At 31.3% G+C, this 14,126-nt stretch overlaps 1 protein-coding gene across 3 annotated transcripts in view; it reads left to right on the forward strand.

Moving 5' to 3' along the window:
* Cen (cerebellar degeneration-related protein 2-like) overlaps nt 1–14,126 on the forward strand; it is a 172,076-nt gene that overhangs the window by 118,959 nt on the left and 38,991 nt on the right. The window contains exons 1-2 of one of the 3 annotated variants that reach the window (XM_085957734.1): nt 6,304–6,414; nt 7,420–7,692. The exons of the other annotated variants lie outside the window; for them this stretch is intronic. Of the exons in view, the coding sequence (XP_085813860.1) occupies nt 7,581–7,692 (112 nt within the window). The 5' untranslated portion in view covers nt 6,304–6,414; nt 7,420–7,580. Of the gene's footprint in view, nt 1–6,303; nt 6,415–7,419; nt 7,693–14,126 lie in introns of those variants that run through there. 3 annotated transcript variants of the gene reach the window in all.

Raw genomic sequence — 14,126 nt, forward strand, 5'->3', positions numbered from 1 at the left:
TTTGAAAAATACACAATATATTTATTATCTACTATGCTTTTGTAACTAATTGCATCACAGCAGGTGCCGGGTAGTAAGCTGTGACGTGTGGTAGCTTTACAGTATAATATTATACATATAATAAAATAATGTAATGCAAATATAATATTTCCGTGCGTTTTAAACGTAATTTTCATAATGAAGACCGCGAACAATAACAACCAACTGTAAAGTCTCTGTAAATCTGTAGTATGTAGATAAATAAGATGTAGAACTCAATTACCCAATAAATACACAAAAATATTACATAGTAATTTATGGAATATTTCTAAGCATGCTCCACGTCTACAGCATCGATGGACCGCACGCCACTGGTGGCCAACTACATAATTTTAGCACATAAGATTCCGTCGGAATTATGAAAGTATCTCCCACACAACAGATTAATAAATATAATTCAGAAAGGTTATACCCCAGTAGTAGGGTTTTGAATGTGGTTGCCCTGCGAAAATGTAACACACATTATACACGTGCAATAGTGTATGTTGCAACCTTCAAATACACCTATATTGAATGAGCGTCAGTGCATAAACCGAGAGCAGTTGTCACAACGAAGGACAAGCTTAGAATGACGTATTCTTGACACGTGATTAAGTTTATCCCATATTCTTCCACGCTCGAGATCGGTTGCCTGTTACTCCACACCCGTTAGGTATTTCAGTTCCCATTAATTCTGTGTTCCCTGGTATCTCCTACATCACCGAAGTGCAACAGTATATTATGATAATATATTATTGAAAACTACTTAAATATTTATTAATTATTTATAATATTGGGTACATAATTCGGGTTAATCTTAAATATATACCTGCACATTATAAAAATCACAGAAAAAAATTTTGGACTTCGTGAGATTTGCCCACAAAATATTATCGCTTGCCGGGTGAGTGCTCTAACCATTAAGTTACCATACCAACCGTCGTTCTTGCAGACTATTCTTACATGAATGAGAAGGTTTCCAAATTCCGTCAACATAATATTAAACCTGACAATTATATATCATTTAAAATAAGGCAGATAGGTACCCAATGGTCTTATTAAATTTAATTCAATATTGAACAAATCCATTACCTATATTGTTATTCCCATTATTTTGGTGTTATTTGAGAGACAATTCTATACATACTCATTCAAAAAAATGTAAATACCAAGTCAATTAAAAAAAAAAACCATCACCAAAGATCGTTATATTTTACGACTACGTTTTCGTGGATTTCACAAAAAAAATGTTTTCATTACCTATAATTTAAATTTCAAATGACAATAAAAGTATTATTTTCAATTTGTTTTCTTGTCTTGAAGGGAAACAAAACAGCTGTTCGATATCCGCCATATTGATAGAATGAAAGTATGTCAACATAATTTACACACAATTTAATTAGGGCAACATCAAAATATTCCAATCAGAATATTATTATGGAAATACAGGATTAGTTTTTTTTACATCATAATATAAAATAATGCAAAAATGTTTACTCCAAGTTTCTATAACTTTTTAATAATCTTCGAACAACGTATTTCTACAATCTGTCTAAGTACCTACTTACTTATTTACATAATCTAACAGTAGCTTTATAATAAGTAATAAAAATTGAATAGATTTTTCTTCTGTATGTAATGTGATCCAAATTAATTGGTTATCACGGAGGTGTAAAGGCATATAGTAAAAATACAACAGCGAATTAAAACGCTGACTCACAACATCGATACAACCGTTTGTCCGCCATATTGAAAAAAATATCTACCTTTTTCATTACAGTACCTACTACAATATGTTGCAACTTGCAACATCCATCAACCAAAGAGATATTGTACGTTAGAAAGTTATTACTCAATTACCCACTATTGCAACAAACTAATAATTAGTAGTGATTCATGAAATAGTAAATTTATTATTGAAAGAACGCGTTTTTTTTATTGTAAGTACAACTTCTAGTACAATGTCTTCAGTAGTATCTATCTATATACATATTATAAGAATATCATAATGACTAGAAAAATGAATATGGAAGTTTATTCTTCATAACAATAATATTATTCTGGATCCTACACGTTTTTTATTGAAAATGTAAACATCAAAATATGATGAGGCGTTATCCCACACTGATTTGGTTATTTAAAAAATGCTATTTATTTTAATTGAATATTTGTTATATTCGCGGTTGTCTATGTAGCCGTGGGCTGCGGGTTTGTTCCCGCGGTTGGACAAACATTGCATGCTGTTTTTAAATGTGTGTTTGATACAATGAATGGACCCGATGGATTGGACGATTGGTTGTTCACATAGTACCTAATTAATATATCTTTTTCTCCGGGGTAGACCTAGACCACCTCAAGAAGACTCTACCACTCCGCCCAATCTTTCATTGTTATTCTTCAAACAACCACTCCTTCATCAAGCATCAAAATCGTAGTCTTCCCATCTTCACAGTCCGGTCTAAAAAACATTAGACACTTGTTCATCAATCGCAAACGTGTTGGTGTTGATAAATTTGACAACAGGCTCATCAAAGAGATTGTAGTGACGTCGTCAGTTACCATCCTTGCAGATTGAGCCAACGATCTTTAGCAAGATTCTGCGCTCAAACATCAGAAGTTTCCGGGAATCGCTGACAGTAATTATTAATGTCTACATCGCTGATCCGTAGCACAATATTGGTTTTAAAAGTTTTATAGCGCCTGCACACGTGCATGGATGTACTTGCACCAATAGTGTGCATTTTAAACTATCGCGATAATAACTGTTTACACGTAAAAGTGCTGACTGTCTCGCCAATCTCATTCTTCAGGAGTAAGCGAGACGTGATGTTGTCATTTTATGGAACTATTTGACAGGTCGTGAAAATCGGTTAACCTCATAATGAGTCTGCGCGGTGTAGTTCGTTTTTTTACAGGCAGGTTCGCCACTCTCGTTCTACTGCGCAGGCGTAGATATCGAACAAATCCCAACTGTCGCGTGAAAATTCAGAAGCTTCCCAACTTTTTTTAATCATCCATGCAATCTTGCAACTTGCATGATATTAACGTGTTTACTCGTGCATTTTATTATTACAACGTTTTTCTTAGGTCGTATTCTTATTTGTCCGGTGGTTCTTTGTACGGTACAAATCTTGGAATCGATTTTTAACTAACTTTCAGACTAGCTAGACATTTGAAACTTTTAGAATATATCAGAACACGATACCAATGCATTTTTTTTAAATACTTTTCGCAATCTTTAAATAGAATTGTATTCATTTTCAGTTAATTCTGTTTTGTATGAAAAGTTATTTCGACACAATTATTGGTTGCTAGGGGTCTGGGGTCATAGCAACTTAATTATTAATATATACGTGCGTTACTATGGAAATCAATATGACATGTCAAAATGACATTTCAGTATTATTTTTATCAAGTACAATTTTTTTTGATCGTTTAAGCTAGTCAAGTCAAGTTTATATGATTCAACAGAAAATTTAAAAACGTTGTATATAAAAAGTTCTTATCTTGTAATTATTCTTATAATGGCCGTCATAAAACGTACTGTCAGCAGTAAATCCATGCACGTATAAACGGGGTAAGTATTAAATTATTATATATGCGGATTTTTGTTTTGTCGATAGTTCATACTATTTATTTATTTACCTAATAATATTAATAACATTATAATCAATATTGTATTAAAATATTAATATTTTTGTTTAAATATAGATTGATCAGCTTAGTATCTAAAATGTGTACAAACTATTTAGTACCTACTTGAATCGAAAATTGAAACAAACTCTGTCAATAATAATAATTAGTAGCGTATCTACTATATAATAATATTATAACACGTCATAAATTTTGTACCTTATCCTTGTATGTATATGATGAGAATGAAAAGACATAAATCGATATGTCTTTATATTTCACGTAGTAGAATGAGAGAAACGTGGATATCTTTGTAGGGCGAAACAATCAAGTGGCAAATGAAAATGCAGATTGCAACGAAATTCTGTAAGAATTACAAGAAAATACCTAGACGGCTGAAACTGAGATAGCTGAAGTGAGCTACTAAAAGTGGAAGTTGGAAAGTGTCGACGCTGGGTCATCCAGGATGGAAAAGTTTTTGGAAGAGACCAGGTTCCACCAAGGATTGTATGATAGTGGTGGTCAAACGTAGTTGAATTCCGAAATAACTAGATGTGGTGTGATATGAGTTTAATGCTATAGATTGGCGATTGGGATAAGTTTAGCTACGAGTAATGTACGTACCTATTCATAGGTAGTAAATCTAGTGTTATATAATTTCACCTCATCAGCTAACATAGGTATGACCGCTTCGTTAATTTATCATACACTGATTTAAAAACTACAATAAATAATGATTCGGTATTTACAGAAATCTATTGTACTATAATAATATTATGATAAAATAATATTTAGATATACTTTCCTAAGTATTTTTATTCAAATAAAATTTTGTATAACGCTGACGATTCCGAGGTGCACGAAAAACACTCGTATTTTATTTTAAGTTACTTAAAAAGTTAATAAAAGGCTTTTTAATAATAGTATTAAGTGAAAAAGAAGCGTAGAAAATCTAAAGAATATTGCCTACTCGGAAAAAATTTAACGCTTTTCAAAGCACCTTCAGACTTTGGTCAGTGACTTTATTCGCTATGCAATTTGCCAGTGAACAGCAAAGGCGGCTCGTGAGTATTTATCTCAGTTATTATTATTCTATTGTGAAACATCGCGATAACTTTTTTAACATCATCATAAGTGTTGGTTAATATATTATTGCAAATTTTAATGAGAGTTAAAAGCACATTAAATGCACATGGTGCAATTCGTCATAATCGTGTGAATTAAACTATTTAAATTGTACATTGAAATAAATTTATATGTTGTAATTATTCTTACTTAATCATCAAATTAAGATTATCAAATATTAATTTTCATGTTCCAACCAATATCACTAGTAACTCTACGGTCTTCGTGATACCTCGTCGTACGACGGATGTGATGTTTAATGATGCTGTGTATCGTGCAATTAACTTAATTGATGCCACCATAAAGGTTGATTTTTTATTTACTATTTATATCATGTTTGTGGACGTGTTAAATATGTTTAATTTATAATTGTATTTATCATTTTACTTTAATATCCACATAAGCACACACTTTCTTTTCTACTTTCTTGTTATATTTGTTGTTATTTGTAATTACTTAAGTGATTTTTATAATTTGTATTTATTATGTATTATGGCGCATTGGCCAATTGCTGTAATGCCAAAATACTATTTTTTTTAAATAAATAAATAAAATGAGCTTAATATAACAATGCAAATGAAAAACTTTTATTCTTTGAGAATATAATAAGTATAGATATTTTTATATTTGTATGATTTTAGTTATCGGTTAAGAAAGTCAATTTATTAAAATCAAAGGTTATGGGTTACTGCTAAAAGTTGGTATGTCAATAATTTAGGTATATGGAGTTAGATAACGGCTTACCTAGTATGTGTCTATATATAAATATGTATGGTAGAAAAAAAATCATGGTCATCCGATATAATATAGAACATGCACACAAAGCACAAAGAAATTAGCATTATGCCTAATTTTAGAGGGCATGTCAAACTTTCAAATTGCAATTACTCCATAACATGATTTCGAGACTTACCAACTTTTGGCAGTAACCCAGTGAATAGAGAATTGATATACTTATATACCTATATATATAAATACACAATAATATCAGTAAAAAGAGTAAAAGTAATTATTTATATACCTATATTATTTTAATATACTTACCAGTAATAAATATAATATAAGAAAATAATCTCACCCGGAACAATTATTGATTGAACAATTATAAATTGGTACGCAATTTTTATCACAGCAGGCGTTACGTAAATTTTATAATGCATTTCATTTAGTGTGCAATTTTTTTCTGGCATATGCATTGGGTGGGTACCTACGTCATTCGAAGTTACCGTTTTTTTGTAGTGAACAAATTAGACAAATTTTTCACGGACCATTCGTTTTTTTACAAAAGCACAATGAATGACAAAAATGATAATGCGTCCAGACCATCGAGTAATGGCCCCGAACGGAGCGTGAAAATGCTAAGTGAATGCATAGAAAGTGATGTGAATTGTTGGTAGTTTGCGCCACAAAATATGACGATATCGGACAGCAGCCGCCCATGGCTTCGCGCCTCCCACCCGCCTACACTCGCGTCTATTCCGCCAGCTCCCGCCTACCTCGCCGGCTATTATCTAGAGAGGTTTCCTCACTAGTTACTGTCCAGCTGCGGTGATAGTAGTCCGCCGACCGAAAGCTTCCGCGAATGTATTAATGTGCATTACTGAACAAGTGCAACACTACAGATGCAGTTTTTCAAACGTGACCAATCCGGATTATATTTACACAATAAACATGAGCATTTTTCAAATTTCATTATTTTTGCGGTTCCTAATTAAAAATAATTACCCTTGCGGATGTCATCGGTTCAAATTAGTTAACCTGTTACGACACTGGGAAGCTCCCGGTTTATAAATTCTCTTGCTAGAACTTACATGATAATACACATTGTATACTTAAATATAACAGGTACATGCATGTATTTTAATTATAACGGTATGTAGTAGTGCATCTATCGTGCTGCGTTTTTCTTTTTTGTCTGGAGTGACGCTTGATTATTATTGTATTGTAAAATAGAAAATTGCTATTAGAACCGGCTTTTATTACGCTGTTAACATACCGATATTAAATAATAATAAGAAAATTTAAGCATAAATCTAAAAATAACTCTTTTTAAACGAATAATTATTAGATCTGTGGTTATAAATTTATTTATTTTCGTTGAATAAAAGTATTGATTGGACTTGAATGTGTAATTTCACTTTTTTTCTAAAAAAAATTAAATCGAATTCAAGTAGCAACCCATTCTACGTGTTTTATGGATATTCTTCACGGTACGTTTTGATAACATTTGAGTAATATATGAATTTGTTTTGAAATTTAATTTTAAAATGAAAATTTACATGTTATATTTTTTCTGATGCCTACGTTACAAAAACCATTATAAGATATTTTTTGCCTTGGTGTAATTTCAACTGTAACTTTGATTCTATATTTAATTCATGTTTGTATTGAGCTCGGTGCAAGGCAGTTCCTTATCTTCCAAAAACCGTTTTTATGATATTGTTGGATCAATATTTTTATCGCATTGGAATATCTTGGGACAGGTAGGCAGGGATACCCACGATGTCGATTTTTATTTCGCGTTCGGCTCTGTTGCCACCGGCATTCTTCAGCACTTTCATTTCAACTAAACTAGTTACTAATTTTAGCATTAAATAAATATCATCGATTAATCCGTTCTTTTCCAAATTTAAAACAAATAAGATAAAACAGCCTGTTCACAAGATGACAGTACAAAGCAATTCAATCATGTTAATAACTAAATAAATAAAATAATCACATTGAAATGGAAGAACATTAAAAACTACGAAAGTAACCCTTCGGGGTTTAGTTTTCAATATCGACTGTGAGTAAAAATCGTGAGAATGAATAGCGATCCGGAACCCGAATCTCTGAACTCCTGGGAGTTGAACGGCCTCAATTCTCTGGATCTATGGGATTATACGATGGAGCTGGAGTGCCTCCAAGGCTCAGAAGGTAATGCTTACAATGTTTTACATGCCAATAATAGAAAATCTAGAATCTATAACACATTATTCACTATTGCGTTGTCGAATAATTAATAAAGGGACGAAAGATGTATTTATACTATGTATGATTCCTAGGGTTTCATTTATATTCAATCATGTCACACGTTGACTTATATCGTCACTCATCGAACAAAATTCTTTATTAAGCCTCAGATACCCAATAGAAATATTCGACGACTGGCGGGACTCGAACCTGCATCCATTGGACCCCCGCCAATATGATTTATCAATGCATTACGACGAAAGTTACTAGTAGTATATAATACTATATCTGAAGTGGTTAGAAAATTGCGTTTATTTTGGCAATCGAATTTTGTGGTTCGAATCAAGGTACCTATCAATAATAGTTAAGTTAAGACGACCACTACCTTATTTTCTAATATATCTTTACCGTCTATTTGTCGTGGATAAGGGTCGAGACCATGGCCCCCACATCCTGAAGCGGACCCCCAAGCCAGGGTCTTTATCGGCCCCCCTATCTATCGCTAGAGTTAAAAGCAGTGTGACGCTCTACAGAAACCTTTTCGGAATGATGTTCCAGGTAAAATCTAGGGTATTCAGTGTATTTTTAGCTTTTTTTGTATTCTTCAATAAATGCACTTGAGTTATGAAGATTTCGAATATCGACACACAATAATCCAAATTTGCATCACACAATTACATCTTAAAATGTTAATATTCCTAAAGTAAAATAGCCCGCAGGCGACTTTTTTACCATTAGAGGAATTTTTTGATGTGTGTTTATCTCACTTATAAGGTAGACGCGCCATTCAGGGCCCCCCAGAGCCCGGGCCCTCAGGCTAGAGCCCTGTCAGCCCCCCCTTGTGGGGGCCATGGTCGTGACCATCCCGAAGTACAGTCATCTTTTAAACAACCGATATTCTTCACAAATCAACAACATAGAAAAATATTGAGAACACAATTATTATTCTTTCAACAAACTTATTTTTCAATCTAGTTTTACATAATAATCAAATATTCAACGTCGACTATAGAAGATGGAAAAAGTGATGCGAGAACTATTATAATATACAAATACGTAAATTGGGGTAAATTCATTATGCATAATTAATTACCGTTATCTTTTAGGGATTGAATAAGTAGATTGACTTTTTAACTGTCATGCTCTGGATAGGTACCAAATCGAAATTTAATATTTTTTAACTTTAATCATTTGTACCTGTACCCCAAACTCATCGGTAATTAAATTTTAAAATAAACACATCTTCCGTATGCATCGTTTCATAAAACATGTGAATTAATGTGATATATTGCGAGGAAAATGATAAAATTATATTCATAAATTCATTCGTTCATATATTTATCTGGTTCGAGTGTATAAAATTTGTAATAATACTAATAATGCATGTTAGCGTTACATAATGGATTAACAGAGTGATACAATTCAAGTAATTGCGTTGAATATTATGTATTTTGAAACACTTATTACTAATATTATATTTCATTATGTAATGCCTCTGTAAAATTGCCTCTACAAAATCTTTAAAAAAAAAATAGGTTCGTTTAAATTATTGGACCCATTGCACGAGTATCACAGTTAATATCAACGTAACCACGTAACAAATAAACAAGCTTTGCATATTATTTATAAAATATAGTTACGTGATATGAGAAGTTGGGTAATGTAATGTTCAATTTATTATTCTTTGAGCGTATAAGACAATGTTTTTCTGAGTCATTTTTTTCTGTCTCGCATTCATTCAATAATGCGAAATTGTTTCCTAGTTCAATAGAAAGAAAACGATGCAATGCGAAGTATCGGAAACTGATTTCAAGATAAAAATTACGCTCTATTAACAATCATAAAATTAAATGTGGTTGTATGGATCAATAAAATTGTTAATGCACCGTTTGATGATTACCTACAATCGATAACTACTGGAAATATTTTCATAATTTCATACGAACACCTATTTGCATGCACATTACGTTGATTTCTGTAAAAAAAAAACAAAGGCATTAATTACCACCTGCTTAAATGTTTTAAACATACGTCCGCGATCGCAAACACAGCTAGGCGACTACTTATTTTGAAAGATAGTAAACTATTTTTCTCGATAAAATACTATCAATAAAATGATGGATACTTTTGTGGTCGTGCATATTAAATTGGACAATATGTTTTTCATTTACATGCATATATTATGTATCCATACTATGGAGGCCCATATGGTCTTATTAGGATCGGACATGGTCAAAAGAATAAATAAAAAGTATATTTATAAGTGTAGTGGTGACGTTAAATGTTCATCATGTTTTGTAAAAATAGTTTTAAAACCAGAATTTGTTTAAAATAATAATATGACGAAATTGCCACAAATATTGCAATTTAATTAAGTATCCTATTCATAAGACATGAGATTATGACGACACCTATAAATATAATAAAATTATTGGTCTGCAACCCAAACTTAAATTTAGATGAATATAACTAGCGCCGCTCTTTGAAGAAATAGAAAAAGCTTCAAAAGTTTATGTATAAAAGTTAGCGTAGGTATACCGCACTGCCTGGCTCCTACACTTCCGACGACGGAAAGATTGAGGGGCGTGTCAAACGCAATGTCTGGTGGTTTGTGTCGGTGAACAGCTGAATATGTGTGTGCATATTGCCGAGTGTTACTGTATTGTGTGTTATAATAGTTATCCATACCATATTTACCATTTTCCGGTAATCAGTCGCCAGGAAATCTTTGTAAACATGTGCCATCTTAACTAAGATTGTGAATACTGATTAACATTGTAATGATAATCATAAACGACTTTCGTTATCACTGTTAGCTTATGAATGAATTAATTATATTTACAAACTAGCCATTAATATTAAATGACGGAAATTACACGAGTTTTAACATTTTTAGCGAATATTTATGCGACAAGTGCTATTTTAGTTCCATTCTATGTTTAATAATAAATAATATTATGAAATAACAATGTCTTCACAGATTAATATGCAATATAAAATATAATATAATGATCCTAATACAATCAAGTTTGCATGTTGCCAAAGCATTATTTTTATAATAAATAATATATGCATGAGAGACAAAGTAGCATGTAATGTTTGTACTTTACACTCTCACACGTTTGCAAAGATAATGGTAGGTATCACATTTTGCTCGGAAGATTTTATTTACGTCACTTCTTAATGGAATTATTAAAACCAGAATTAAATATTACATCCCCGAACATAAAGAATATTTTTATTACAACAATTACGTTTAATCAATCAATATTGATTTACACTAAGCGGTTGCTTTTGTTTTAATCAATGGTAAGAATGTTTCGGTGTAACATTCCGTTTATTTTTTCTATTACCATAGCGAAATGAACTAACCAAATTATTATACCACGAAATAAACTAATTACCCACCCAACAAATAAGTAATTATTTTTTTACGTAAATTGCACAATATCCTACCCGATTTTAGTAATTTATTCCATTAGGGCCCAGTAGTAGTAAGTAGTAACCTATTATAAACATTTATTTGACAGTATGTTTTTACATCTATCTCTTCAAACCAAAAAAAGACTAAAATAGAATCACGTCATACGTTCAGTGAGAAATAAGTCTGTAAAGAATGTACAAAAATTAATTTGTGTAATATTTTTTTGGTTATTGTTGTATTTATTTAAGCAAAACAAAAATCTGGTACCGCAAACTAGTTTCCAAAAAAAAATGTGCGGAGGTTGGACACATTTGTGCGGGAAAATTCTTAAAATGTGCGCGAGCACATGCGCACATCTTGGAGGTAACGTTGCCTATCTGTAAAATACGTGAATCAAATAAAACGTTTCGATTATACCAAAATATAATGGTACCTAATGTACTCGTAGGAAGGTAGGTATTCTTTCATTGCTTTTAATCAGATATTTCCTGTTTTGTAAATTCATACCAATTATTACCATTAAATATTAATGTTTTTTAATAATAGTAATAATAATCCTATTGTAAATGCGTGAATCCATACAAAATGTTTTCGTAGAGAAGAATTAAGTAAAATTAATATTCAATAAATATTTTATAAATGAAACTAAGATTATCTGATTTTTATGTATAATTCCATGTTATTTCAATATATTATATATTATATAGTATCATAAGAGTCATTAAAAGATATCTTCTCCACAATAATTATTATTGTGTAAAGGGAAATGCAATCTAATTTTATATTACACTATTGTAAAAGTTTACATTTTTTTTACGTAATTACTTTTTTGTAATCTTTCTTTCTACGCTTCTTTCTTTCAGAATATGCAACTGATCTTTATCGAACATGATATGATGGGAATAAAAATTGGAATGTCTTTTATTTTTAAAAATGTTACAAAAAAAAGAAAAACTCTTATGAAATTATGATTAGGTCTTGCCTATTTAATCAGAGTTTGTCATTAAATCATTCCGTAGGATTCTAGCTATCTACAAGTTTGCATTTCTTTATTTTTTATCTATTTGATAACAATATGTACTTACACAGTTAATACGAAAGATACATAAAGTAAAAATTCGTTTACCAACTTAGCATGTCGTGTCTCTTACGTCAATATACTCGTACCTAATTTTATTTCAAACATTTACAAGATGTACAAAAACAATATAGCCTTCAAATTTCAATGATAATAATATAATATTCTACATTTTACCATTTTGTGTTGTTGTGTCTAAGTACAAAATATGTACACACATTTGTATGGGATAACATTATAAAAAATTAATAACCTATTTATACATAATATCTTTTTTTATTTATATTATCAACAAAAATTAGATCGATATAAATCTTCTTCTTACAAAAATTACGTGATGAATAAAAAATAAGCAAATTGCCAACCTTTATTATTATTATTATGAGTGAACTGAGTTCAATTTTTTGTTCGCATACGTGAGTTATTTTTCACGGAGTTTTTTGTCAACGATAATAAATAATAATATAAATAAATGACGTCTACATGTACACTATACCACAGAAATTATGGCGACAATAATTTAGGATATACAATTGCAATGTAGGTAACACTAAGTTTATTAAAATTACTAAAAAATATACCACTTTACTGTAAAACATACGTTATAAGATAAGTTATAAAGAACTGAATTTATAGTAAACCGTTTTCCATAATACAATATATACTAATTTATCTATTGCTGCAGTACAATATTAACTAGTATTATTGTCACACCTGCCTATAACTCCTACTTAAGACGCCATAAAAAGGGAAAGGGTCGGTACATGTACCACAAATATTAATCATAATAATATCAAGATGGTTTATACAGGCGTCGTCGTTGTGTGTACCTGCGCATCTATTCTATAAACAAGGCTGCATCGGCGGCTATCGAGGGTAGTTTATCATATTTATGTATTGAGACGGTCACATAATTGTTACAATAAGTTAACCGTCTGAACTGTCAAAAATTGCTATGTTTTAACAGCACCTCTCTTGGATGTGTCAACTTTTAGAGCGAGATATACAATTTTGACAGTTTAGAAGGCTAACTTATTGTAACAATTATAATACATCAATACATAAATATGATAAACTACCCTCGATAACCACCGATAGTAGCCTAGAATAGATGCGCTGGAAAATAAATATCGGAGCGAAAACGCAATACGTCTTCTATGAATGAATCTGCATTGCCAAATTACGTTCAGCTAAATCAATTGTTAGCATTAATACCTTTTATTCATATTCACTTTCTTATATTCTCTCTATAGATGAAAGTTTTATTCAAGGTGTTTTTGCGTTAGTCTGAATTTGGGACATTCTATACATTATTTTCAAGGTCACTTCTCTATGATTATACTTGCGGCTTTTATTTCATGGCAGCGTAAAAACAGGATTCGGATGGTAAACTCATATTAAGAATATTGAACAATAATAAACTATCGACGAACCTTGAATTTAAATAAGTAAGACATTTTGCATCTGTCGCGCGGCTGTCAAGCGAAGTGTTCTGTGCAGCGATGTAATTGCCCCCCTCTCGGAGAGTCGTCACGCGCCGCCGCTGCACGCCGCATCCAATCGACATCATTATACTTTTGTTTCTCACACTGCATTTTAATCCCAAAGAAACTTATTTGTTGTTACTAAAGTCGAATTAAAGTTAAATTGAGATTTCGAGACCGCGGCTGCATCAATGTTTTATTAATAACATTTAATGTCTAGGCGCTACTAATGATAAAAATTGCTTCTGAGAAAAATTACACCTATTATGAATTAATCTAAATCCTACACAAAACAATTTCTTACATCAATATATATAAAAAAGTACAAAGGTGGGTAAATTCCTAAGTATAAGCTAAGTATCTTGATCGATTTTTTCAGTTTTATATTTCTTACTAACGATCGCCAACGACT

The sequence above is a fragment of the Rhyacophila brunnea genome, unplaced genomic scaffold (genome assembly GCF_057557595.1).
Source record: "Rhyacophila brunnea isolate RB1 unplaced genomic scaffold, BYU_Rbru_1.0 scaffold_7, whole genome shotgun sequence".
Classification (NCBI taxonomy): domain Eukaryota; kingdom Metazoa; phylum Arthropoda; class Insecta; order Trichoptera; family Rhyacophilidae; genus Rhyacophila; species Rhyacophila brunnea.